Below are 25,027 nucleotides of genomic sequence, written 5' to 3'. Positions count from 1 at the left end.
TTGCCCGTGACAGTGGAGATCCCCCTTCTCCTCTTCTTCTTCTTTTCCCTCTCTCTCCTGTGTACACTCGACTTTGCATTTTCACTTTCTTTTCTTGTTATTTTGTTACCTAGCCCTTTAGCCTCGGAGACCTTCAGAAATAATGTGTCATTGACACGGGACAATCTTACGACCTTTTTAGTGTTTAGTGGGGGATCAACAAATAACAATTGGGGCCTTTTCGATCGGCTTCACATCGACATATCGAGTTCTTTGTCCAGACATTACCGCACTCTGATCGGTGATCGACAATTCACATCGGTCGGCCCACACAGCCAATTTCAATCTTCCCTCTTGCGCCTGCCAACTTCCTACCGTCGCTATCCTCACACTGGACAGATCCTGGTAGAGACAAAAAGAAAGCTGCAAATACCCAGAACGGGCGATCGGCTTTCACAAGAAATTATCGACTGAGCACACCCACCATGAAGGTCGCGGTGGTGGTCTCGGTTTTTGCTCTCCTGGCTGAGCCATTCGCGTCAGCTGAATCTAGCCTCGAGTTCTGTGCTTCGGTCAACACAGGGTCTTCCTTCAAAGAAGGTAAGTCATCGCAAACTTTTAAAGATTTAGTCATATCACTGACTCTTCACAGTCTCCGACATATTTCAATCAAATGGAGCATGTATAACTACTTGCGCCAATTACGCTCTAGGTATCTTACAAGGGAAGAAATGCTGGTGCTCAAACGTTGCTCCATCTAAGGGATCACAATCCGATACCTCTGATTGTAATGCTTCCTGTCCTGGTTATCCCTCAGACAGTTGTGGAAGTGCATCCAAAGGGGTGTTCGCCTACGTGAAAATTCCCAACAACGATGTGACTAGCACAGCCGGTGGTTCAACAAGCTCAACAACCACTTCGTCATCATCGTCATCAACAACAACCTCAACCTCAACCTCAACCTCGGTAAGCTACCCCTGTTCCTTTTTTTGGAGGCCTTTTTCTTGGTTTTCTTTTTTGGACCGATAAACCCTGCCACCGGCCTTAGTAGCATGATTGGGTGCTGTACTCTTTCTTGGCTTGTGGCTCTAATCTCAGGGATAGGAAAGTACTAGCGTTCAACCCGAAACTGTCACTGTGACCGCCTCGGGTTCTACGATCTCGGCTTCACAACCTGTATACTCAGCATGACCGGTTTGATCAAATGTTGCACTTTGGCTAACTTTTGTCCCTAGTCAACTTCGTCGGAGGATAAAACAACCTCTACCTCTCATACTGTCTCAGTGCAGACCAACTCTGGTGGTGAAGTCAGGACAGTCACTGTTGCTGCTTCAAGTCCGACCGACACTAGCGCTGATTCCACATCAGCTAGCACTAGCGCTTCCGGCAGCTCGAAATTGAGTGGAGGTTCAATTGCAGGCATTGTCATTGGTGTTATTGGCGGACTCGCCCTGATTGGTGCTCTCATCTTCATGATTCTCTTCTACCGCAAACGCGCCCGTGCCGTCAGCCCCATCCCAAGCCAGGAAATGACCGACGACAGAGCCAGCAGAGGATCGAGCTTCATGGGAGGCCTCTTCCCACGAGGCAATGGAGACGGCGGTGCTGGTGCTGTTCCCGCACGGTCGGCCACAACATTCACCGATCGGCGAATGAAGACCAACACCGCTCTGTACCCCAACGGTGCTCGGGACAGCAGTGTTTCGCTGCAAGACAACGAAGACTACTCGCGTCCTGTTCTTCGGGTAAGTTGATATCACTTTGGATACTGGCCAAACAATCTTGCTAACTGTGTGAATTCTAGCTTACCAACCCCGACTAAATTTGGAAATGACAATTTAACTCGACCACTTTTCCTTTCTCTTCTGTCGTCCGGCGCCTTTCAACCTCCTTTAATCCCGCGTCATTCCAAAACAGCCTCACTATGATACCCAATCGTCGCTCGATTTCCTTCTCCATCTTCCCTTCCATTCTTCCGGGTGCAGCTGTGAAGAATACGCAGAACAGCAGCACATAAAGCCGGGCGGCCTCTCCTCCGTCGCCAAGGAATAGCTCTGGGGGTGCATGCATTGGCATTGACCCGTCAGAACACAATAGAAGGATACAGAAAAATAAGAGCCCAAGCCCTGAATTGAAATCTATGGTTAATCCCCCCGGCCACTTGAGACGCCTTCACGAGCAACACATACATTACCCTGCATACATACACGCCACATCGGCGACGATGCCAGCCCATGTCGACATGATCGGAAAGCATACATACATCACCGTCTTTCGGTGCGTCTGACATCGTCAGCCTCTGGGCTCATCGCTTGGCCTTCTATCTTTTCTCTTGCTCTTATTTGCCCAAATATGCTTATTAGCTTTGCTTTTATCTTCGTTTGCCGTGTACTACTCAGCCTTTGATATCGCTGTCTCCCGTCTTAATTGTTCTGCATTTGCTATGGCTTTGATCTGAGGGGATACGTCCCCGTGCTGTGCTTAGACTGGCCGATTCAATGAAACTACTCCATGCTTGGTATAAAGATTCACTGATCACTTAATCCTGTTATAGGGCATATGTCTTTAGATTGATTTTGAAATGAGAAACTGTTAGAACGATTTTTCCCCCTCCTTTCATTTCATCGTTCATGATAAATCCTTTTCTCCTCACACTTATAATCTCAGGTAAGACAATGACCCAATAGAAAAACCAAACAAACATAAAGCCACAGAATCAACACAACAATTAGAAGAAAAATCTGACACCATGACAGAACAATGCCGATGCGAGGGAAAAAACGGCTAGAATCGAAGAAGACGCAAGAAGACCAAAAAGAGTCGGTCCATCTCATCATTATCAACATTTTCCCTTACCAAGCTACAAAACTTGCTCAAAGTCTCTTTAAGCTGGTTTTCTCTATCATTAATGGTAGGAGGTACTCGCTTCGACTTTGAGCTTTTCAGTCGCTTGATGTAAGGGTCCCTCTGTATGCGTGCTTGGTTCGTTATGTGATGGTGAAGGACCACCTCCGAGGTCTGCAAGAAAAATATCCTTATTTCAGGATCACCTCCCTCTCCTAACCGTGTGCAGTAGACGCAGAACGGCCTTCCCTAGCGGAAATGTCTTGTCAGAATCACACCATACTCTTTCTCCTTCTTTTTCTTCTTCCTCTTTCCTTATTGACATTTCTATGGGACAGTATTGCAGGACAGCACTGGCTTCTTCCTTTGTAAGCCAGGGGTATTCTGCTCTCTGAACAGAACAATGTATCAAAGGATACCGAGCCTGCTTAAGGAAATCTGATATACCCTCGGTAAGGTCACCAGTTCTATCAGTATGGGCTTCTCCCCCGACAGAAATAAGAGACATGAGCTGAATGAGCTCGTCTATCTTTCTATCGTCAACTCTGAAAACACAGCATCCCACCTGTATGACACGCCAGTATTGTCGTATCTTCGAACAAATGTCGCATTCATGTCGAGGGAAGTGTTCTAACGCCTTAATGAGTCTCTGTCTCCTAGAGAGCATAGCCTGTTTGTCTGGACGAATATGTTGAGCTTTTTCGACAAGCTCGCAGATACAAGGGGAATCTAAATCTGCCCCTGCCAAGGGAGGAATATGCAACGCGATTTGATTGATGAGGTCGAACTTGAGTCTATCACCAAAAATATGCTCGTCCCAGTGCTGGGTTTTTGACATAACCTCCATTATCTTGCGTGCCATGTCGGAATGTATATCATTCTCCGGTATGTATGGCATTTGAGGGTCGTTGCTGTCGCTCTCAATGAGACGCTCTAGGTAGTTCACGATCCCGTGGTTCCCGCGGACAAGAGCCATGGCGTATGCCGAAGGTGAAAACAGTCTCCCGGGGTTCCATTCCAAAGTGGGATGCTTCGTATCTCTCCTGTAGAGTAATACCACCATACCTGGAGATCCCTCTTTGATGGCGTGGATAAACGGTAAAATATAGTCATTATCATCTTGTTCTTTGCTCATCCAGCGGTCGAGAAGCATAAAGAAAATGCCGGGATTGCAGCCAGAAGTTCACACTCTTCTATATGGCTTTCCGGGGAAGCGTTGGTGTCTCTCAAGAATCAACCTTGCAGCTTTAAAGCAGTGCTTTTTGATAGCAACCAACAGAGCAGTATCTATTGATTTATCGAGGGGGTTGATATCGGCCCCAGCCTCGATGAGTTTCATCGCGATGCACTCACCTCGTCCCAGTGCGACTTGCAGTGGCGTCCTGCGAGCAGCTGAGACCTTCGTCATAGTCTCAAATGTAAGATGCGGTGCTAATAGGTCGAATAGCTCTGTGGGAATGTGTAGGGCCAGGTAATGTGCCACAGACTCCTTCGTCTTCTCATATGTTCGATTGAAATCCACACCTGCATCTAGACAGGCCTGCACGACATCCAAGATGCCAAAAGCAACAACAAAATTGGCGAAGCCATCGATCTTGGTATCATTGCAGCCGCTAACGAATGCAAGAATCAGCTCCGTATTTCAGAAGCAATTTTACCATCTCGGGTTGGGTAGCGGCAGCTGCCACGTGCAGTAGGAGTCCACCGGTAAGGCTGTATGCGTTAGGGCTGACGCCTGCGTGCAAGTATTCCTTCGCCGTCTCAACATCTCCGTGCATAACGGCATAAGCCAGTTTCTCGCCGTTATAGGGCTTACGCAAGAAATTCCAGTTTTTTAACCCCAGTACTGTTTTGGTCTGTCCCTTCCGATGACTGCATTGGTATCCATCCATGACCAGCCATGTTTATCGAATTCCTGCCTGGAAGGCAGGAATTGGGAAAATAGTTGGGCCTTCTCCGTTTTAATGCTATCCCCGAGGCGCAAGTATGCAGACATGCAGGTCTGCGAGAGCTTAGAGCGGTCCTGGAGAGGCATCGCCTTTGTAATCAACAAAAGTATCTCCTGAGGCAGATCGAGACTGCCTAGGGGCTTGGTGAGATATGACCACTGTGGCATGGTAGAATCCGGCGCTGGACTTAGTGATACCGGGCTATTATCGGATTTTGAATTTAAATACTGGATGCTCTGTGATGGTGGCGGTGCGATTGATGTGCAAGAAGAAAATTTTCGAATATTTTAAACAGCTTCAGCAAGAACAAAGCGCCCCTATATAGATGATTCCAGTTTATGTCGGGATTCTTCATGCTGACGTCGTTTCTTAGACTCCGAGACATGCCACAAAGCGTGTTTCGATTATTTTGGGCTTTGCTTTGTTAGTTCCGTCGTGACATCAACCTTACGAATAAATCCCTGATCTGGCACATTATCTGCGGTTTTTTTGTATCAAGTGGACAAATGTTAGCCATTTACCTAAGTATAGACTAAATAATTGGGCGTAGCCTAGGTGTTTCCCCCCTATGCCTTGGTTTTTAGTTTGCATCCAGCCGTATGAGTTGGATTTAATTTCTTCTCAAGGCATTATAATATTTCTACTCGTTATCTCCCCTTGTAGGCGTAGTCAAATCAGCGGAACTGGGCAGAACTGCTATATAGAACTCTTCAACTGCTCCGATGTTGATTTTTGCACTGATGTTTAGAAGTTTATTGACCCCCTGTAAAGTCCATGCCTATGGATGTAGTACCGCGATTTTTAAGATTTTACTACGCTACTATGTCATGTCTGCAGAACTGATTATAAGAACAAATAGTGATTTCCTTTCCGAGAGAGAATATATGAGAAAAACAGGAAGAAATAAAATAAGCAATTGCCTCATATTTGACCTCAATTTCCAAAATAGTAGTATATGTCGACCACGTCATCCTCTGACTCGCCTTCAGCTACGCTCTGGTCAATCTGTGCACCTACAGGGTGGGACGGCGCCGGCGGCGAAATATCGAGCACTACGTCAAATTGATCAGGAACAGAGGACTGACGTTCAGTCACAAAGCGCAGGAGACCCCATACAGCATCCCCAGGCATACTAGTTACCTGGGGGATAAGATAAGACGGGCGAGCCTCCGGGCGAACAGTGAATGTCTCCGCAGGGCCACTCTCGGGATGGTGGATGACTACAGCCTTCATAACTGGGGGAATCGGAATGGGTACACCGAACCTATAAGGGCCATCAATCTCCTGGACTCTAGCCTGGATTTCATCCCAGGTCTTCCGATAACGGGCCTCGAAGGTATTCGTCCACTCCTCGTCGGAGCGATAGCTGGCGAGACCAGAGCACAAAGACCATAGGAAATAGTTAGTGTTGATCCATGTAGAAATACAAACCGCCCATGATCTAGAAGGGAGATTGTGCTTTTGGCGAACGTCGCAGCGGATTATGGGCTGCTCGGTGGCTTCCACGACCGAAATGGGTACCCCGTAGACTGGGTGGACAGCCTGCCAGTCGTAGTTAGCTGCCATGATTCTGAAAATCGTTCTTTGTAACAAGGAGGGAAAGGGTAGACTTGTAAGTTGTACTTGGCCGGTGGGATACGGGATCCACGAAACCTAGAGCCAGAAGACTGGAATCGTGGAGTGATGGAGAACTTGATGCATATTTACTTCGGGGGAAGGGAGAGCTATATATATAGCTTTGGAGATTCAGGTATCAAGTCTTACAAGATTGAGATTGTATTCGACGACAAAGAGCTCAAGGGAACGGCTCTTTGGCTTTATCCAAGAGTAGAACCGAAATATATAAACACAATGCGTTTTATTGATAGATCTTTGTTCCCTTGTTAGCTGGTAGGACTCGGATAAAAAAGCCCGTAAATCGCTTAAAATAACAAGAGTTCTTTGTACAAATTGGATTGTGAATTAATATCTCAGGATAGGTTTGCTTCTTTGTCCTTTCTGGGCGTACAGTGGCATCTTCTCCAGAATCACCACGGTGCGATGGTAGCTTAGGGCGACAAAGGAAGACCCGTGTCCTTACGATTGAAGATTCCAAGGTATAGCGGAATTTCATTGCAATGTTGAGCTCTCATGTTGAATTTTCCTGTTATTTGATGTAGTCCTTGCCGTCATAGTCTTCGTACACCCGGAATAGACATTGGGTTGAATTATTGTCCGGCGGGTGGTCCCGCTGATGGTCCACCGGCACCGACCTTTCCAAGCGCTATAGCTTGGGGATCTCCTCCTTCTCGGGAGCATCCCTTGTAGGAGCTGTAGCTCCCCTGACGGATGACATAGACTATTGGGTTGTACGCGATGGCCTTTGCCTGACTTGCGTTAGAAAAACATGATGGAAAAAGCTGATTAGTTATATAAGGAAAAAAAAAAAAAAATAAAAAATAAACTGAGGTGCCGTCACGAATTTTTGAGGCCCGAACCGTCACCCTTAACTCGTCTACAACCACAACGGTTTTCCGTCTTTTCACCCAACTCACCTCTTCTTACCTACGTCAAATTTTGACATAAATATCGCAAGCAAACTTACTAAGAGCGCACAAGATTTCAAAAGAAGATTTGCAGCGGAAATGTTCAGGAATCCCCGAGACGTCGCACCTGACGCCGTATCTTCAGCATTCAGTCAAATACTCGAGCCTCTACCGGTCATATCGTGGGGACAGCTTGCAATGTATTATTTGGGTGCCCCGACTGGAGCAGGTGTGAGTATTTACTTTCTTATTATTTGGTCTTATTCTTACTATCATGGCAGTATCATATGTTTGTTGTCCGAGACGAACATCATCAGACGGCGATTCAGAAGCTCACAGACTCTGGATTCACTCAAGCCCCTCCTGATCGCCGGCCCGCACCTGAAATTCTGGAGTCTCTCCCAGATCCGCAAGCCGTCCTTGATGAGATTAACAAGGGCTACGAACGCCTAGACCGTTATTGCACGTCATTCCAGTTCCCGCCTCACCTTCCGTTCAGCGGGGATCAAATCTTCTTAATCCCCAACTCCTTCGCGCAATTACCACTGGAATATGTCGATATGACTTCAAATCAGTCAAACCAGAAGGCTCAACTAAAGCAATATGAAGTGTATGGTAACTTATTCTATCCACTTGAAGCAGCATTGATTGAGAGCTTTGTCAAAGGAGTTATTCATGATATCGAAGAGGTTGGATTTTCGTCGTGGGAGTTGCTACTAAACGCTTGGATATCAATGATGCGGGGCTATCTCGAAGTCAACAATGATATCCTTGATGACTGTGCGGATGAGCGGGCAGTAGAATGGTATAGCACGCACTTTGGTCGGATTCGAGAAGAACAGTATGGTGAATGGGACCTCCGGGTTTCAAATCTTCTTGGTTCTGGAAAAGATATGCCAGTAGACATGAGGGAAAATCCTATCCCCTGATACGTTTACTGCTTGAGGAGGCCGGTACTAAGCCCTGAATCACTTCCCGAGGAGAAGGCTTGGCGTAGGCGCCAAGCCGTAGACCTCAAGCACCAAGCAGTATGCAAACCCTGCAAACCGCTTGGGGGCACAGTCAGCTGAACTTTTGGCCCAACAGTCTGGTGAACTGCGGTAGGTTCCATGTGTTCGTAAAGGATTAAGAATGTTCCGCTCTCTTCTCCTTTCTTGCCACTATAAATCCGACTAGGGGAAAATACACCCAAAAAGATACCTAGTGCTTGTCGTGAGCAGGCGACCTTTTTTTCTAAAAAAAGATCAAATGAAAAGTAAAAAATGGCAATAGCACGTGTCAAGCAAAAAAAAAAAAAGTGAAGAACATTCCACAATGCACTTTCGGCTCGACCCGAGTTGAAGACAATTCAAAGCGAGCGACATTCATTGGTCCTTCTATAGCGACCTCGGGATACCCCATGGGGCATCACGGTTGTTAGCGTTCAAATACCCCGACATTGTATACCACACCGGAAGAGTCGGAAGCTAAGCTCGGGACTCCGAGAAAAGCCAGCTCGGACAACCATCACTTTGTGATACACAAGTCAAGCAAAGTATAAGTGCATACACGCCCCAGCTTTCATCCCCGGAATCCGACGACTCACCGAGCATCTGGAACTGGCAAAGCGAGAATCCCGTGGGAAGGCCACGTCCGCTCGGTTCCCCGAGTCTTGTGGCCAATCCCGAGCCAAGCCAATGCCGAAATAGAGTCTGCTAACCCGAAATTGGCGATGGCGACAGGGCTGCCTTGTTTTCCCCCCTCCCGTCTACAAACCGGGGCTAGAAGTACCAAGTCAACCCGTGAAAATGTATGGGGAGACGGCGCCCCGTGGCGTGCAGATTACGCATTCTAGATGCTACTGTTGCAGCAACTGAAACAGGCTATCCTCCTTTGAGAACTAGGGCTCATGGATTATAGCCAAAACAGAAGATCCGGATATTTTCCGGCCCCTGTATCTCCTTTTTCCCGCCCTCTTGCTTGTGGTATGCTCTTGGCCTCCGAGACGGCTTAGATCAGTTGACATAACTATGTATTTCTTTGTCTGAGGTGAGACTTGATATTTATCCGATATTCGTAAAACGTACCCACATAGTTAATGCTTAGCGATTAGCCAATATTTTTTTGCTGTAGACATGGCACACCAAATACTCCCAATGTGGCTTGTATACCATGATTTTTTCTTCGATAACTGCCATCGGTCAATTGTCGGATTTGCAGGGGGTCACGTTGTATCTAACTGCATCCGAATTGTCAGTGCAGTAAGCACTAAATATGCCCCGGTGCAGTAGCAGGACACCGAGATTGAGAAATGATTCAGGCTGACGCTTGGATAACGAATCACAGCCCAATGCAGCCAAGCCATGGCGCTCTCGGACCCGGAGGCTTGTTCGCTGAGAAATCCGGACCCAATGGTGCCCAGTCAATGCCGAGCCTATTGGCGTGATGCTTCTTTTGATGAGTGGCGCGCCTTAGCGTCCGACAAGTTTATAATCATCCTCGTCTTTTCGGGCATAACATTTGCGACTTTAGTCCTAGCGTGCTGCTGACCCCTTGGAGCGGCATATGGCATCGAATGATCAACGTTGCCCCATATGGAAAAATCTCGGTTCTGGCTGCGCGGTTTGTCGTTATTTCCGGGGAAAGGCCCCAACCCCAGAATGGGCGGAGAAAAAAAAAGTCAAAGCTGGAAATGGAACGAGCACCATGTCGTGGGAACTGTAATGCAGGGACTAGAGGGCAGGGGTGGGGGCAAAGTTGGGTTAGAGACGAGACAAACGACCTATCTGAGGGTTTGCTTGCTGAGGTACCCCGACTAGCGGCTTATGGCAGCACCTCAACGTACATATATAATCCGCCTGACCCATTTCCATTCTTTCTTTTTTTTTTTTTCACTTCGTCCATTAGAATCACATTTCCTTCTTTCTTCTCTCTGACGACCTAGCTTTGTCTTCAAGATGGCAGTCAGTCAGTCAGTCGTTGGTCGTACCAACGCAGAGAAGCCTCACGGTCTTAAGGGTTTCATTTCCAACCCATATGTCTTCTTCACTTGTCTCTTTGCATCGCTGGGATGTATCATGTACGGATACGATCAGGGTGTGATGGGTCCCATTCTGGTCATGGAGAACTTCCAAAACCACTTCCCCTCGTTCACTGGATCCACCATCCAGGGTTGGTTGGTGTCGGCCCTTGAGCTTGGTGCCTGGGCTGGTGCTTTGCTCAACGGTTTCCTCGCTGATCGGATTTCACGAAAGTACGCCATGATGGTTGCCGTCGTCATCTTCACCCTGGGCACTGGTCTCCAGACCGGTGCACAGAACCCTGCATACTTCTTCGCCGGCAGAATCGTCGGTGGTGTTGGTATTGGTATGTTCAGTATGGTTATTCCACTGTACCAAGCCGAGATTGCTCCCCCTGAGCTGCGTGGATCGCTCGTTTCCCTACAGCAGCTGTCTATCACTATCGGTACCGCCATTTCTTTCTGGCTCGACTATGGTATGCAGTTCGTCGGCGGCAACACCTGCCGCCCCGAGGGTATCGCAGACCCTTACCTGGATGGTGTGTACGATGCTGCCGGGAACCATGGCCACACCTGCTTGGGCCAGAAGACCATCGCATGGCGACTTCCTTTGGCTTTGCAGATCATCCCGGCTTGGATTCTGTTCTTCGGTCTCTTCTTCTTCCCCTTCTCCCCACGTTGGTTGATGATGAAGCACCGCGATCAGGAAGCCCAGGAGTCCATCTCTAAGCTGCGTCGTCTGCCTATCACCGATCCACTTGTTCGCGCGGAGTACCTGGAGATCAAGGCTGCTGTCATGTTCGATGAAGAGACTGAGAGCGAGGCTGTCGGAGCCGGTGGCGCCTTGGCTCCCTGGAAAGCTCTGTTTGCCCCTAACATGTTCAAGCGCCTGATTCTCGGCTCCGGTATGATGATCTTCCAGCAGTTCACTGGTATCAACGCCGTGCTCTACTATGCGCCCCAGATTTTCTCTTCGGTAAGTGATTCGTTCTTTCCCAAAGACCCATTTCATTTTGCTCCTAGGAATGATTATTAACTCTTTCCCTGTTTCTTAGTTTGGTTTCTCGTCCACGAAGACAACTCTCCTCGCCACTGGTGTGACTGGTATCCTGCAGATTCTCTTCACACTTCCCACCGTTCTTTACCTCGACAAGTTTGGCCGCAAGACTTTCCTAATTGTCGGTGCTGTCGGCATGTTCATCTGCCATATTGTCGTTGCTATCGTGGAGGGTATATACAAGCCTAAGTGGGACATGCACGAGGGACTTGCCACAGCGCAAGGCTGGGTCGCGATTGTTTTCATCTGGCTTTTCGCTATTAACTTTGCTTACTCTTGGGGTATGTCATCACGATATCAGCTCATATGTTTCATCACACTAACATTTCATCAAACAGGACCGGTCGCTTGGGTATTGGCTCAGGAAATTTTCCCCAACAGTCAGCGTTCTCGTGGTGTCTCGATCGTCGCTTCCACCAACTGGATGTTCAACTTCATCATCGGTCTTACCACCAAGGATATGCTGGACAACATGAAGTATGGTACCTATATCTTCTTCGCCATCTTCAGTGCTTTGGGTGGTCTGTTTATTTGGAAGTTTGCCCCTGAGACAAAGGACAAGACACTTGAGGAGTTGGATGTCTTCTTTGGTGGCGATGAGAACAGCATTGCTGAAGCAGATCGCCTGCGCATGATGCGGATCAACGAGAGCCTTGGTCTTACCGGTGTTGAAGTGCTGGAGGATCTCAAGACTGAGAAGAACGTTGATACCCACCACGTCGAGGTTGAGTCTACGGCTTGAGTGCTAGTGTGATAATGTGCATGGAGGTTGGGAGGCAGGTTTCAAGTGGTACTTAATGAGGAAGAGAACGGAGAGGGGAGAGCCCAGCTAGGTAGCTAGTTGAAGCTTGAAACAAAGCGTCTATCGGATGGTCTGTCTTAACACACCCTTGTAGGCTGAGATTCGTAGCCTTCAGAATTGCACCCTACAAACGTAACTACCACTTGTATGAGCGTGGTTAACATATTAGCGATAATGTAGTTAGTGATTGGGATTGAAAGTTGCTGCCATTTTCTAGAAACCTTGAGGTCTGTTTTCGAAGGATGAGGGATGTTCCGGTCAACTAGGCGGTGGAGGCTGTATCTCAGGAGTTTGAAAGATCTGCCGGATTTCGAATTCATTGGTCGATCCATATATAGATAGATAGATATACCTATTCTATCTATCTATATAAGATTTCCCGCCACCCCAGTGTCCTCCAATCCGTTCAAGATACTTGGTGATGTTTCCGCAGACGTCGGGGACATAGTCTCAATCATATTGATAGTTGTTATAAAAGGCTGCCAGAGTACCCTAGCTAGTTCAAGAATAGAACATCAAGTCTCATATAGATGACAGGGGCATATATAGAGATAGCATAATGGAAAGAAAATCATAAGGGACGAAGACCGAGCTCGATAGGCGAGGTGTTGAGATCCTGTCCGCCGTATATAGGAAAAGCTACACTTAGAAGTACGGCACCCAGACCACCCATGGGTGATATCTGTACATTGGCTTTTATTCAAAATGATTGGTTAATATAACACTGTTAATCTGCGGAAGATCATTGGCAAGTGCTAACGTATGGTATTGCTATGTTCGCTATGGCTTTTTCAAGGATGGCTTCTTTGTTGGTAGCCCATACTTCTTGATATAGAAGAGTGTAGAAAATGAAAGAAAAATGGTATAAAGGCTTGTCACCTATGGATGCCTCGGGCACTGTTGTGAGTGAATATTTTCAAGGACATTTATTTTCTAGCAATAAAGGAAGATGGAAGGGAGGGGGAAAAAGGAGAGTATAAGTGCGACATCGACAGATCAAATTGGAACAGCAGGTAGTGGAAGATCTTAGGCACTTCCTTCGTAGTATAGACTGTTGTGTTACCACTAGGCCACCTGCTATTATTGGCAAACATTAGCTCAAGACTTACTTTTCTCTCGCACTTTCCAAAGTTTGTATATACACACAAAGGGCGTCATAGGTCTGGGACTTGTGTCCATATGAATAGGATGAAGTTACATATAGTATTCAGACTTTTGATTGAAATCCCTAGACTGGTATTATCAAGATAGAGCAAAGTCCAGTTCAGAGAAGCAATACGTAGCCACGCCTCCAGCATCGACCCTCTTCCTCTTAAAAAGCAAGCTATCTTCCCTCTTCATCCCATTTTGCATCTTAAAAGCCAGTAGGATAGCAATGAGCACAAGTGCTTAATTGAAGTAGACCCATAACTCAGCGCTCCTTCATCTCCAGGCCGGCCACCACCTCTGTTACTATCTCCTGGTCTGGAACTATGAGTCTCGGCAGCATTCCTGGATACCAAATACCCCAGATAATCATAGAGATTATCATCAGAACGGCGTCAAACACATAAAGCATCCACTCATGGGTAAGTGGATATCCATCATTTCCAGCTGCATATTCCACAACACGGAAAATACTCCGAATCAGGATAAGCGCACTAACAGCATACAGCGTGCGCACTCGGCTCGTCCAGTTGATCCGCTCATCTAAAGCCTCCGTCGGGGGTGATCGACGCATGCGAACCTCGAAGACAATCGATGTGATAATGAATAGACCGAACATGATGACCTGGATGACGAGACCAGCAACCACAATGTTCGAGCCTAGCTTCACGTTATTCCCCGTGGCCATCAGGCCTGATGCACCGCCTTGCACAAGGAATGATACCACATCGCCCATCACGAATATCTTGGTGAGCCAGTCGATCCGAACAAGCGAATGTTTTTCAGCGTGGACGCTGCGGGTTATTCGCCCGAGAGTCATGTAGATAGAAGCTGCAAAAAGTGTGGGCCCGAGGAGGAGGAACACGTTCTGAATCGCATAAACTATCACCGAATCTGTGCTGGTGTGCGCAGCGGCTCGACCGATGTAACCGATTACTTCGACTCCGTGCGAAAACCTGTCAGCGATGTTCAAATAAAATGGGTGTCTAGTATACGTACAGAGTCCCCCTAGAGAAAATGCAAGACAGAACCAAGCTTTTGTTCGGTGGAGCTTCCAAAAGTGGAATGCTGTGGCAGCGACAAAAAGTATCAAGAAGATGATTGCAGCTGGAAGGGAGGGGACGTATTTCCAGAGGTAGTAGCTCCCTCTGTAAGGCTTGAGCTCAGCCATATCGTGAAAAACAATAATTTGTTTTCTCAAAAAAAGAATAGATGATGAAGTTTCAGTTTTTTATTGGTTGTTGCTGACAACTTTGAGAGTGGTAAAATGAAAGTGATGGAGTGCGATGGTAAAATTTAAATATAGCAGACATTATGAGAGGCGGTATATTATATGAGCTAAGCGTATATTCTTACACGAAAAGGGGGTTAATATTATATAATTAGGTGCTTGAACAGGAAGGGCAGATGCACTTTGCGCAGTAGCCCTTGAGGATATCAAAAAAGGCGGAGCCGCCGAGCGCCAAGACCTTTAACCTTAATCAAAGTGGATACATGGTCTGTGCATACGCGTATTCCTCACATTTTCCCAACTTCACCACTCAACCTTGGGAGTCATTCAAGAAATTCCAAGTGGATTCCCAATAAGTGTGTGTGCGCCTAGAGATTAAGCTTGATTCAGACTGGCTAGGCTACAATATTCACCTCCACCGGCCCTGAGGGTCTCGAATCTACTATTCGCTTATCGGAACCAAGACTTCCGGCCTAGCAGTATCTTTTTCTATATCACAGCGTGGCGAAAATGGTCCGAAGAACACATAAAAAGTCTCGAAATGGCTGTATTGAATGCAAGCGCCGTCACATGAAGGTTTGTCACTCAATAACCGTTTATATTCAGCCACTGACCCTGTTCAGTGTGATGAACAACGACCAATATGCTCCAATTGTATCAGCTCACAGCGACATTGTGAATTTTTAGAGGCTGTTCCCATCGAGCAGTCCTCTCGCAGCGTTAGAAGTGAAACTGCCACGGCATCATCTGCCGTTGGATCACCAGCCGTGACCTCCTCACCCGGCCAAGAACCCAACAATAGTCCCGAAGATGCTCCCGTTAATATGCTCCACGTGGAGCTTGTTCACAATCTCTCTTCAGAAACAATGGCCACACTCAATAGTCCGAATAATTTCTCTGGTATTTCATTCCAGCAAATACTGCGGTATGGCCTCAGTGCTCCCTATCTCATGAACGAGCTTCTATCTCTGAGTGCTTTGCATCTTAGCATCACCAGACCCGAACAGCGGAGTTTATACCGACACCATTCTACTCAGCTTCAGAATTATGCGCTGAGCTCATTCAAAAACTTTTCAACACAAATCAATGACGAAAATTACGTTTCAATCTTTTTATTCGCTGGTATTCTCGGGATGCACATGCTCTGCGAGACACTAGTATATCGAGAGAATGACTTTGAGAGCTTTCTTGACCAGTTTGTTCAGTACACTGTACTCCATCATGGGGTCCGCACTATCGCAGGCGGGGGAAGATGGCAACTTTTGCAACAAACAGAATTAAAACCCCTCTTGGAGCTTGGAGAAAGGATGCCTTCGGCGGATGCAAGTCTGGGTTCTGTTTGCCAGGTGCTTTTGGATCGTATCAAAGGTCTTGGTCACGATGAAAATATTGAAAAGACATACCAACAGGCTATCCAGGCGTTGCAGTCAGCCATTACTGTGGTTGACAGACAAATCCCAGGGTCCAACTGCCTAGATGTTCTTATTGCATGGCCAGTGCTTGTTCCTCGCGAATACATTGATCTGGTTGCGCAGAGGAAGGGTGAGGCGTTGGTTATATTGGCGCATTTTGGCGCCCTGGTTGATACCCACAAACACTCATGGATATTCTGTGATGGTGGAAAGTATCTGGTTGAATCAATCAGCCAGTATCTTGGGCCCCAGTGGGAAGAATGGCTTCATTGGCCACAACAATCCCTGGTAGTGACAAACTCTGTACAATAGTAATAGAATGGCCATTAAGAAATATATGGAACATATACTTAGGAGCTGTGAGTCTCATATCATCTGAATTAGCTCTTGTTCAAATGAAATTCTCGCACTTGAGTAAAACTTGGGATACATATGTTCTTCGTGTGAGCTAGGTATTTACAACCTCAGTCCTCTGTTAAACTAGAAAAATGCAAGCCATACTGGTTTCGCCAGACTTCTAGTTGATACCTGTGAGGTGTTGGCCAATCAGACAAAAGCTTGGATTTCGTTTAGTCTCCACTTCTACTAGTCTGCTAGCCTCCTTGACACTCGCTTTTCCGGTCTCATTCTTGGTTCTGCACTCACAGCTATTTGTCTATTTAGCGATGCGGCTTCCTCTCGAGATTCTCCAGCTCATTCTACGAGAAGCGACCGATGTTCTACCCTATCGAGACATTCTGCGGTCCAGACTCGTCAATAGTAGGTTTCCGATTGAGTCATATACCGCAAGGCATACTAAGATTGTTTAGGCGTCTTCAATGAAGTCCTGTGGCCAGCGAGCGCCAATCTAGTGAACAAGGCAGCTCTTTTCCAGTTGTGGCCCAAGTTTCCCTACCGGCGGAAATTTATCTGGCAATTGATTGAAGACCACAAAGAGCGACCATGTTTCTTCTCAGAATTGATTCAAGATATCCTGGATATGCCACGCATCGCACCGATGAGCGGCGAAGAAAAGCATATCCTTATTGACAAAATGATCGATGCTGTGTTACGGAGCACCGAGAATCCCAAGACTCTATTTAGCCCCCACCGTTATCGAGCATACGTCGAAAATATCACCTACACGTCCGGTGCGCGGATCGAATCCTTGGAACTCACGCTTACCAGTGGGCTTGCATCCAGCGCAATTCTACGAGGGAATCATGTGGAGCTGCAGTCATTAATTGACCAGGGGGTTAGTATTATCATGTGGAGTAGCACTCTTGGGATGGTACCGGTAGACCTGGCATACAAAGAGGGCACGCCTAAGATAATCAAGATGCTGGTGCTACGGTATGATCTTTATTACCAGAGTTGCTCTTGGTGGAGTTACAATAATTCCTGTGGGCTAGTTGTGGCCGCAAGGCGAGGAGACCCAGATCGACTGGAGGCGTGGATTAAGCCGAACATAGAAGCCGGGAGGGACATCTCGCTGGAATTATACAGGGCCGTGCAAGGAGTTTTGCGAATCGGCAAAGTGGAGATGGTAGGAGTGTTGGAGAAATACATGACACGTCCGAAGGAGGAGATGCAATTGCTTTGGTTCTATTGTTATAACGAGGCCATCAAGAGCGGGATGCTGCATGTGGTCCGATGGCTTCTATCTCGCGAAGGGTCTTCTCTCGCGAAATGGACCTCTCCGTGGCATAAGACACCGCTGTTCATCGCACTTCACGATTGTCCCTCTCAGACGAGACTGGAAATGGTTCAATTATTGCTAGAAAATGGTGTTGACCCAAGTGGAAGGGGTAGGCTTGAAATCGCCCAGACTCCTCTTCAGCGAGCCATCCAAAACGGAGACATCGACATCGCGATGCTGCTGTTGAAATGGGGTGCCGATCCAAATATTGTTGCAAGAAGAACTCCGCCTTTGCATATGGCCATTCAGCAGGGGCATGCAGCATTGGTACGGTGTTTGTTTGAACACGGAGCCCGATCCAGCTACCAGTTTAAGGGAAAGAAATACACTGTGCGGCAAGAAACGGCTGTGCTGAAGAACATTGCGACGCTGCTGGAGGAAATGGGGTTTGACAAGGCGCTCATCAATGAGGAATATTTGATTCTAGATTAACTGAAAACATGTCGCTTCAAGTTACGGCAGGTTTAAGAGTCCATCGCGCCAACCCCATGTACAATAATACTGTCAGCGACCCTACCACAAAAGCCCTTGGTGATAAGGTAAAGCACAGAAACAGGAGACATAGGAGACAGGTGGAAAGAAAAAGTCGAGATATAAGTGCATTCACTACAGGTTAAACCATGTATGTGGGATGTCAGAGGGAATCAATAAGCCACGACTCCACTTGTCAATCCCCAAGCATTCGGTACTTTCGTAGTTGCTCTTGGTGAGTAGCATACAATTCCCCTCCTGCTTGGTTGTAGTTGGATTGAAGGAGTGCAGCCAAATAAGCCCTCTTTTGATCTTGGACGTCGGTTTCGTGAAACCGTACTTTCTCATCTAGAATGATATGTACTTAGGTATTCCTTGAGGGTAAACCCCGAAGAAGGTTGAGTCCGTTGGTATGGGGAAAGAAGAACGGAGGAGGAGGAAGAAGAGAAGAGGGGGGAGGAGGGAGGCTTTTATAGAAACCCGGGGGGACAGCAAGGACGAAGGAGGAAGGAACAAGTGAGGCAAACTAAACAGTCGTTCTTTCCTAATACATACACAGGTGCCTACATAAATAGCAAAACAACTCCTACAAAATTATCCTATTTAGGAAGCTTTGAACTTGCTCACCCGTTTAGGCTCAGCTTCCTCAGGAGGGAGAGCATACTGTTCCTCGTAGAAGGTGGGCTTTGTTCAGGAAAGGACTCCATAACCGAAAGGACTCCATAAGCGAAAGAGTTCCAGTGGAAACCCCACGTTTGACATTAGGTGTGAAAGAGACGGCTAAAGACTCTTCGGATTGTGGTGACTGTGGGTACACTCATAAAATAGGGAAACTGGCAGAGAACAGGGAACCGACGAAGAGAAGAATCTGGAAAGTTATTCGAATTCTATTTTTGCCATTTTGGTAGAATTATGGTTTCTTTTATAGACGACGCAGGCCCGCGAGGTCGAATCCTCCTTCTACCAAGTGTGGAAAATTTCGACCAGATCCTGCAATCCAGACGATTGCATCCAAGTATGCGAGACCATACCGGTCTCACCACCCAAAACGACGAGTTATAGTACACTGCAACAATTCCAGCTACGCTCGCTGCCCTTGCGATGCATGCCCGTAATAGCAATCAGCCTGTTCTTAGCTCCGCCGTTTACAACTAGAATATGAGGACCGATGGGATTGACGCCGAAAATGACTGCTTTTGAGGCCAGAAACGGCTGCCTTTCCACCTGTAACTTTGGACGTCCAGCCTCCCCTTGACTGCCCACTACTCTGTAACACCTCTTTTCTGCACCCGCTCCGCACTTTCAGTCATCCTCCTGTCCTGATATTGATGCTCGACTTGTACACTCCTGGCGACCAAAACGATGCCAAAAATGGCTCCTATTCAGCTGAATTCAAGTCCTCTCCCTTTTCGCCCGGTCTATTTGAGCGCCTATAAGATACTTCGCCTTCCCTCCCCTCCTGTGTCCTTGCAACTCCTATTCTCTTATCGTCGTTCCGTTCGCCTCGAGACGACCTCGACTAGACTGCGACATTCCAAGGTTGCCCATGGGTCTTTTTAGTAAGCAAAATTAGCTTAACACGTGCTTTTTATTGACAGATTTCAAAATATTCCAACTATATTTGTATATTTTATATACTTACACTAAGAATTTCGGGTTTTTGATAGGATATATATAAATCCGCATTCAAATGAATGGAGACCAACGAAGATTTTGACACGCGTCTCCTCTACGAGCCCCTGGAGGGAATCGAAAGACTTGAGAACTATCGACCAGGGGGCTATCACCCTATTCAAATCGGGGATCACTTTTACAGTCGATATCGAGTTGTTCATAAGCTGGGATATGGGTCTTATTCAACTGCGTGGCTGGCCCGTGATAAACAATTCAATAAATACGTTACAATAAAAGTATGCACAGCAAACGCAAATCCAAAGGAAGTGGACATTATTTCTATGCTCACTCATCCTCATTGTCCTTCAGTCAACCATCCAGGAAAGATGATGGTCCCTTCGATTCTAGATAGGTTCACTATCCACGGCCCAAATGGCAATCATACCTGCTACGTTACAACGTCGGCGAGTGCTAGCCTCTCCGGGGTAAAAGATGGCTCATGGATCCGCTTATTCAAGCTTAACGTAGCCCGGTCATTGGCTGCACAACTCGTTCTTGTTGTGGACTATATACATACCCAAGGAATTGTCTATAGAGACCTTCACCTTAGCAATATACTTCTCAAAGTTCCGCCCAATTTTGACCAGCTCCCACTTAAACAATTATATGAGATATATAGAGCACCGGAACTAGACCCAGTTACTCGTCTAGATGGCAATCCGCTTCCGCCTGGTGTTCTATCCCACGGTATTGCGCCTATATAGTTAGGGTAAGCGAGTGAGAAAATCACACTTTCAGAGACCAGGATCTTGCTTACAGATTTTGGTGAAGCCTTTTCCCCCTCAAAAGAACGGAAATACGAATCTCGCACCCCCCTTGTGATCCGTCCCCCCGAGGCGCGGTTTGAGGCAAATAACCCTCTGTCTTTTTCATCGGATATTTGGACTCTCGCCTGTACTATATGGTCTATCATAGCCCAACGGCCATTATTTGAAGGGTTTCTCGCGACGGAGGACGATATAACTTGCGAGCATGTCGATGCTCTTGGTGTTTTACCGCTTGAATGGTGGAAGAGGTGGGACGCGCGACGACTGAAATTTACTGAGGATGGTAAGCCAATAAACCGCAACCCTTTCCGATCTTGGGACGATCGGTTTGAGGATAGCGTGCAACAGCCCAGGCGAGATAGTGATATACCGCCGTTTGATGCAAGGGAGAGGGAAGCTTTCTTCGATATCCTACGGCCGATGCTCTCATTCAGACCTGAGAATCGCCCTACTACTAAGAAAATTCTCGATTCAGAATGGATGCTAAAATGGGCTCTGCCTGAATATAGCAAGATCCAAGATAAAGCATGAGTTATTCTAGGGTGGGACTGCATGTACTATCATCTTTATCCAATTCTAGATTTGAAAATAAGGGGGCTATTGAAACCTTTAGCAAACTTGGTATCGTTATATTGAAAATATTAATGATAATAATAATTAAATAAGGACTGTAGGGGAAAGGCCAATTTCGCCTGAACTGACAGAGCACCTGGTCAGTTGTCTGAAATTCAACAGCCTCATAGAAATATAGCCAACAATAACATTAATTCTACGTTGGCCTAAACTTCAGGGAAATACAGTATCAAAATAAGGGACTATCAACCGTCTATATAAGACCAAAATCGAACAAAAAATCTTCTTTTTCCTACACAAGCAATCTTTGTTCTATATTCAAGATAACTTATCACCACATCACCACCAAAATTATAACGCCCCCTCAATGGGAAGACTTGAGTTGGGTCATTAAGGCAACTCAATTAAGAAGAACTGATAAACAATAGCTGCCACCTCGGGAATCATGAAACTATTCAATCAAAGAAATAATACCAGCGAACAGTCACAGATAGCCCTTTAGAACCCCTGCTGTCGATGCCACTTCTCTTGCCAACCCTTGAACCATGGACTGTCATCCAAAGTAGATACTTCCCAGTCTTTCGAAACTAACCCATTCTCCTTCTGCTCCTCAGCCCATTCCTTCAACTTAGGAACTACAACATGCTGCACGTGCCAAACACTCTTGTAATCCATGAGGTTCTTCTTCCCTTCCGTAACCACTTTCATCACCAAAGCCGGTACTCCGGGCTCATCACGAAATTCTGCAATGGGGGTAAAAAGCCCCTTGAAATTGAAAATGACTGCGCCGGACAAGGGAAGACGTCTGAGAGTCTGCCAGTCTACCCGCAAGTTACAATCGTCAATGCTCAAATCATCCCGCTGAGATAGCCGGTGCAGTTCGTGAGGATCCCCGGGTGGCATGTACAATGGTTGTCCAATTTCCAGGCCCCATGAGCCTCGCTGAATTGGCTTTTCAGCCGGCATCTTGGTGAAAAAGCTAAACCAAACCCTCGCGTCAGCACTTCAATATCCGATGTCCCATGGGAAAGGCGCCGACATACCGATCCATTGAAAACTGCATCTTCTCCTTATAATCCGGGATCGGCTCATGGATCTCATGCAGCTGCTTCCCAACCTTTGACGCGACATTCCACCCCAGCGCCGAGCAGATCACCGCCGCACGCAAGAAGTAGAATCCCGTCGTGTCGTCACGAAGCATGACTGCAAAGTCTTCTGGGACATTATCTAAAAGGACTTCGAGAGGGGGCTTAGCGGTGACGTCCTGCTCGGTACCGAGGATCTTGTTCTGTAGTATGCGCTTGTCCACCAGTGTGAAGTACTGCGGGTATCGGGCGCAGGTAAATTGCAGGACCATCTCCATTAACTCCTTGCATGCAAGCTCAGAGCCTGGCATGGCATCGAGGACTTCTTTGCCATTCTTGGCGTAGAGTTCTTTGCGCTGGGCGATGCGGCTTTTGTATGTACTTTCAAGTTCAATCCACCAGTCTGTTTCAAGCTTGGTCAAGGCTATTTTGAACATAGCAGCGGATTAGTGTCAAATCATGCTTATTCGATTTTATTGAGACATACACATAGTCTGGTGATACGCCCACCGGAATGGACGATATGGCCTCGGCAGTGCCTTTTCGATATTGAATTCGGGATATGGGCTGGGAAGTGGAACTCCACTTAAAGTCGCATAGTCTGGGAAGTCTCCAAGTGCTTTGATTTCCGCCACTGAGAATCCCATCGGTGTATATTTTTCGCCCGGGCTAGTCATATAGTTGACGCTCATGGGTAGAATATTCCGACGCACTTCATCTTCGTGCACATCGCGTGCGGGTGCAGCTTCACAATTGAGATCTGCAAGTGTATTTCGTCGCTGGGGTGGGAGCACCTTTTCGTAGCTAGGTGGCGAGGTTGGGCTTGTTGCAGTTTTCTTGTCCGGAGAGAAAGATCGCGGTGGTGTTTGGGCAGTTGAAGTTTTTCGACCACGCAGCGTAACTCTAGCCAAGAGATCTCTGCCAAATGCCCAATTAATGATAGCATAGACTCCAGTGGCAGCTAGTAGGATGAATCCAACTAACCAGGGATTCTCCAAGATCGATAGGAAGTTCATAGCGGCTCAATCCATACGAGTTAGGGCAAGCCGGGGTGGATAGTGATTCAATATACAGGAATTATGTCAGAGTGATTGTAGGGGATGGGTTCACAGAAGTATGTACCGAGCTATGGACGGATGGGGGCCAAGTGAATAAGTACTCTCCGATCTAACGGTGGACAAAATATGTTCGGATCTTGTTGCAGTTCGATGAGGGATGTCCGGAGCGGGGGTGGAATTTGCATCCATTGAGAGTTACAAGAGGGACGCGTCCAATAGCTGCTTTTGTCGTTTGGCTCGATTGCATTTGCCATGTTGGGAGAGGAAATGCCGGTGGTCCATGCTGGTCTATGCTGTGTCGACGTCACAGGCTGTTTATTTGAAAGTCAGTGTATGCTTATCATGTTACTCTTTCCAGATGTCCTTATCGTATATCTTCTACCTCTGTACCTATGCACATAAGGTACACAGCTACCAGGTGCATGTATGTAGATCAGTTATGCAGGTTTGTCGAGTTTACGGCCTATCAGTACATACTTGAGATAAGTAGGTTGCCATTGTTTGGAGGTGGTGTTTTAGCTGTCAACTCACTCCCTACGCTGTTCGATATAGAATAGAACTCGAGAAGCAGTGTCTTGAATGAATTGATTCTGCAACCAAACAAGAAGAGATAAGAACTGGGAACAAGTATACCGAAAGGGAAGCCCTTGTGTTACTCGAAAGGGTAAAAATGTCCCGAGGCTTGGCGGCACATGACCTTTGATTATGGGGGAAGCACCCGTGGACAGTGCACAGCACTAGCCACTTAGACAAAACTCACTATAACCCGACGTGTTAGTCTTGTCTTTTCTGGTAGCCTCTACCCCTTCCGCGGAGTTATGTTTTTGTATGCTGATAATCATACTGAGCTCATCAGTCTTCTGGCTCACAGGGACTGATTCGCTCATCCAGCAAATCCAAGTCCTCCAGTTGTGATCGCGGCGGCAGCTTCCAGAGACTGGTACCACAGACACGATCTTTCGTGAGAAGATCATCGACGAATTGATCCATATATGTAAGCGTGAAAGTGTCGCGCACCCGTCGCTTCAGTTTTCGGTAATCGAGAAGTAATGGTTCCAGGGTTTTGTAGACATCGACCGGGTCGAAGGTCAGTCGCACGTAGAAGGCCGCAAGTGCGCGTAAATATTTGAAGTCGCCTCGATCCTTGACAAGGGAGTCATCTGGATTTTCTGCTTCATCGCCACTGCCGGGGTCGGTGAAGTTGAGTAGTTCAAGGATGACGTCTCGGTCAGGCCCGAGCTGGAGGAGCTTGAATGCGAGGCAAAGGAATGGGGTGGGCTTTTCAGAGACACCATATGTTCCACCGATGGAGGTCAATTCGACTGCGCGATCACACAGAGTCGCTGCGTTCAAACCGAAACACTGTTCCTTCCAGTAGTATGAGTCGGTGATGCGGTCGCGAACGGCTTTCTCGAAGAGTGTGGCGGGGTTGACGCCACGGACCAGGGGGCCCTTGTAACCACGGTTATCAAGGAACGAGCTGGCATCGGCACGATGAGTTGCCATTTTGGGAGTGAGGGCGGATGCGGAGGTGCCAAGACATCGAAGAGAAGTGAAAAAGGACTACGGCAGTTTTTTTGAGACCATCGCGATAATACGGATTTGGGAGATACCGCCTTTATCACCGCCTTTATGACCCGCCGTGGCTTGACCATGTTTGCACACAAAAAAGTATTCATCTGTCTTCTCACTATGCATTGCCCTATTATTGATTGGAATTTCTAAGCACCATCAGAAATAATGTGGATGTATTCATTCATACAGATAGGCGATGATCA

General features: G+C 47.1%; 11 protein-coding genes across 11 annotated transcripts; 6 read left to right on the top strand and 5 right to left on the bottom strand.

Moving 5' to 3' along the window:
* Positions 1–464: 464 nt before the first annotated feature.
* N7479_005421 (WSC domain-containing protein) lies at positions 465–1,801 on the top strand (the record flags this gene model as incomplete). The annotated part of the gene is made up of 4 exons (XM_057253118.1): positions 465–579; positions 632–945; positions 1,215–1,724; positions 1,784–1,801. The coding sequence occupies 4 exons, from the start codon at positions 465–467 to the stop codon at positions 1,799–1,801; spliced, it is 957 nt and encodes a 318-aa protein (XP_057106980.1).
* A 962-nt stretch (positions 1,802–2,763) lies between these two features.
* N7479_005420 (uncharacterized protein) lies at positions 2,764–4,939 on the bottom strand (the record flags this gene model as incomplete). The annotated part of the gene is made up of 4 exons (XM_057253117.1): positions 2,764–3,072; positions 3,389–3,948; positions 4,177–4,436; positions 4,671–4,939. The coding sequence occupies 4 exons, from the start codon at positions 4,937–4,939 to the stop codon at positions 2,764–2,766; spliced, it is 1,398 nt and encodes a 465-aa protein (XP_057106979.1).
* Positions 4,940–5,705: 766 nt separating this feature from the next.
* N7479_005419 (uncharacterized protein) lies at positions 5,706–6,338 on the bottom strand (the record flags this gene model as incomplete). Its single annotated transcript, XM_057253116.1, has 1 exon — positions 5,706–6,338. One exon carries the CDS (start codon positions 6,336–6,338, stop codon positions 5,706–5,708), a length of 633 nt encoding a protein of 210 aa, XP_057106978.1.
* Positions 6,339–7,396: 1,058 nt separating this feature from the next.
* On the top strand, positions 7,397–8,226 carry N7479_005418 (uncharacterized protein; the record flags this gene model as incomplete). Its single annotated transcript, XM_057253115.1, has 2 exons — positions 7,397–7,528; positions 7,579–8,226. The coding sequence occupies 2 exons, from the start codon at positions 7,397–7,399 to the stop codon at positions 8,224–8,226; spliced, it is 780 nt and encodes a 259-aa protein (XP_057106977.1).
* Positions 8,227–10,233: 2,007 nt separating this feature from the next.
* Positions 10,234–12,094, top strand: N7479_005417 (sugar porter family MFS transporter; the record flags this gene model as incomplete). The annotated part of the gene is made up of 3 exons (XM_057253114.1): positions 10,234–11,271; positions 11,351–11,633; positions 11,691–12,094. 3 exons carry the CDS (start codon positions 10,234–10,236, stop codon positions 12,092–12,094), a joined length of 1,725 nt encoding a protein of 574 aa, XP_057106976.1.
* A 1,471-nt stretch (positions 12,095–13,565) lies between these two features.
* N7479_005416 (RTA1 domain-containing protein) lies at positions 13,566–14,471 on the bottom strand (the record flags this gene model as incomplete). Its single annotated transcript, XM_057253113.1, has 1 exon — positions 13,566–14,471. One exon carries the CDS (start codon positions 14,469–14,471, stop codon positions 13,566–13,568), a length of 906 nt encoding a protein of 301 aa, XP_057106975.1.
* Positions 14,472–15,041: 570 nt separating this feature from the next.
* On the top strand, positions 15,042–16,255 carry N7479_005415 (Zn(II)2Cys6 transcription factor domain-containing protein; the record flags this gene model as incomplete). The annotated part of the gene is made up of 2 exons (XM_057253112.1): positions 15,042–15,107; positions 15,155–16,255. The coding sequence occupies 2 exons, from the start codon at positions 15,042–15,044 to the stop codon at positions 16,253–16,255; spliced, it is 1,167 nt and encodes a 388-aa protein (XP_057106974.1).
* Positions 16,256–16,608: 353 nt separating this feature from the next.
* On the top strand, positions 16,609–18,053 carry N7479_005414 (ankyrin repeat domain-containing protein; the record flags this gene model as incomplete). Its single annotated transcript, XM_057253111.1, has 2 exons — positions 16,609–16,702; positions 16,753–18,053. The coding sequence occupies 2 exons, from the start codon at positions 16,609–16,611 to the stop codon at positions 18,051–18,053; spliced, it is 1,395 nt and encodes a 464-aa protein (XP_057106973.1).
* A 2,364-nt stretch (positions 18,054–20,417) lies between these two features.
* Positions 20,418–21,064, top strand: N7479_005413 (uncharacterized protein; the record flags this gene model as incomplete). Its single annotated transcript, XM_057253110.1, has 2 exons — positions 20,418–20,469; positions 20,526–21,064. 2 exons carry the CDS (start codon positions 20,418–20,420, stop codon positions 21,062–21,064), a joined length of 591 nt encoding a protein of 196 aa, XP_057106972.1.
* Positions 21,065–21,604: 540 nt separating this feature from the next.
* Positions 21,605–23,207, bottom strand: N7479_005412 (heme-dependent oxidative N-demethylase family protein; the record flags this gene model as incomplete). The annotated part of the gene is made up of 3 exons (XM_057253109.1): positions 21,605–22,085; positions 22,150–22,615; positions 22,679–23,207. 3 exons carry the CDS (start codon positions 23,205–23,207, stop codon positions 21,605–21,607), a joined length of 1,476 nt encoding a protein of 491 aa, XP_057106971.1.
* Positions 23,208–24,101: 894 nt separating this feature from the next.
* N7479_005411 (PRP38 family protein) lies at positions 24,102–24,755 on the bottom strand (the record flags this gene model as incomplete). Its single annotated transcript, XM_057253108.1, has 1 exon — positions 24,102–24,755. One exon carries the CDS (start codon positions 24,753–24,755, stop codon positions 24,102–24,104), a length of 654 nt encoding a protein of 217 aa, XP_057106970.1.
* Positions 24,756–25,027: the final 272 nt, after the last annotated feature.

This window comes from Penicillium vulpinum (assembly GCF_028829585.1).
Source record: "Penicillium vulpinum strain IBT 29486 chromosome Unknown utg000003l_segment0_segment0, whole genome shotgun sequence".
Classification (NCBI taxonomy): Eukaryota; Fungi; Ascomycota; class Eurotiomycetes; order Eurotiales; family Aspergillaceae; genus Penicillium; species Penicillium vulpinum.
The sequence above is the reverse complement of the archived record's forward strand: the minus strand, read 5'-3'. Positions and strand labels throughout refer to the sequence as shown.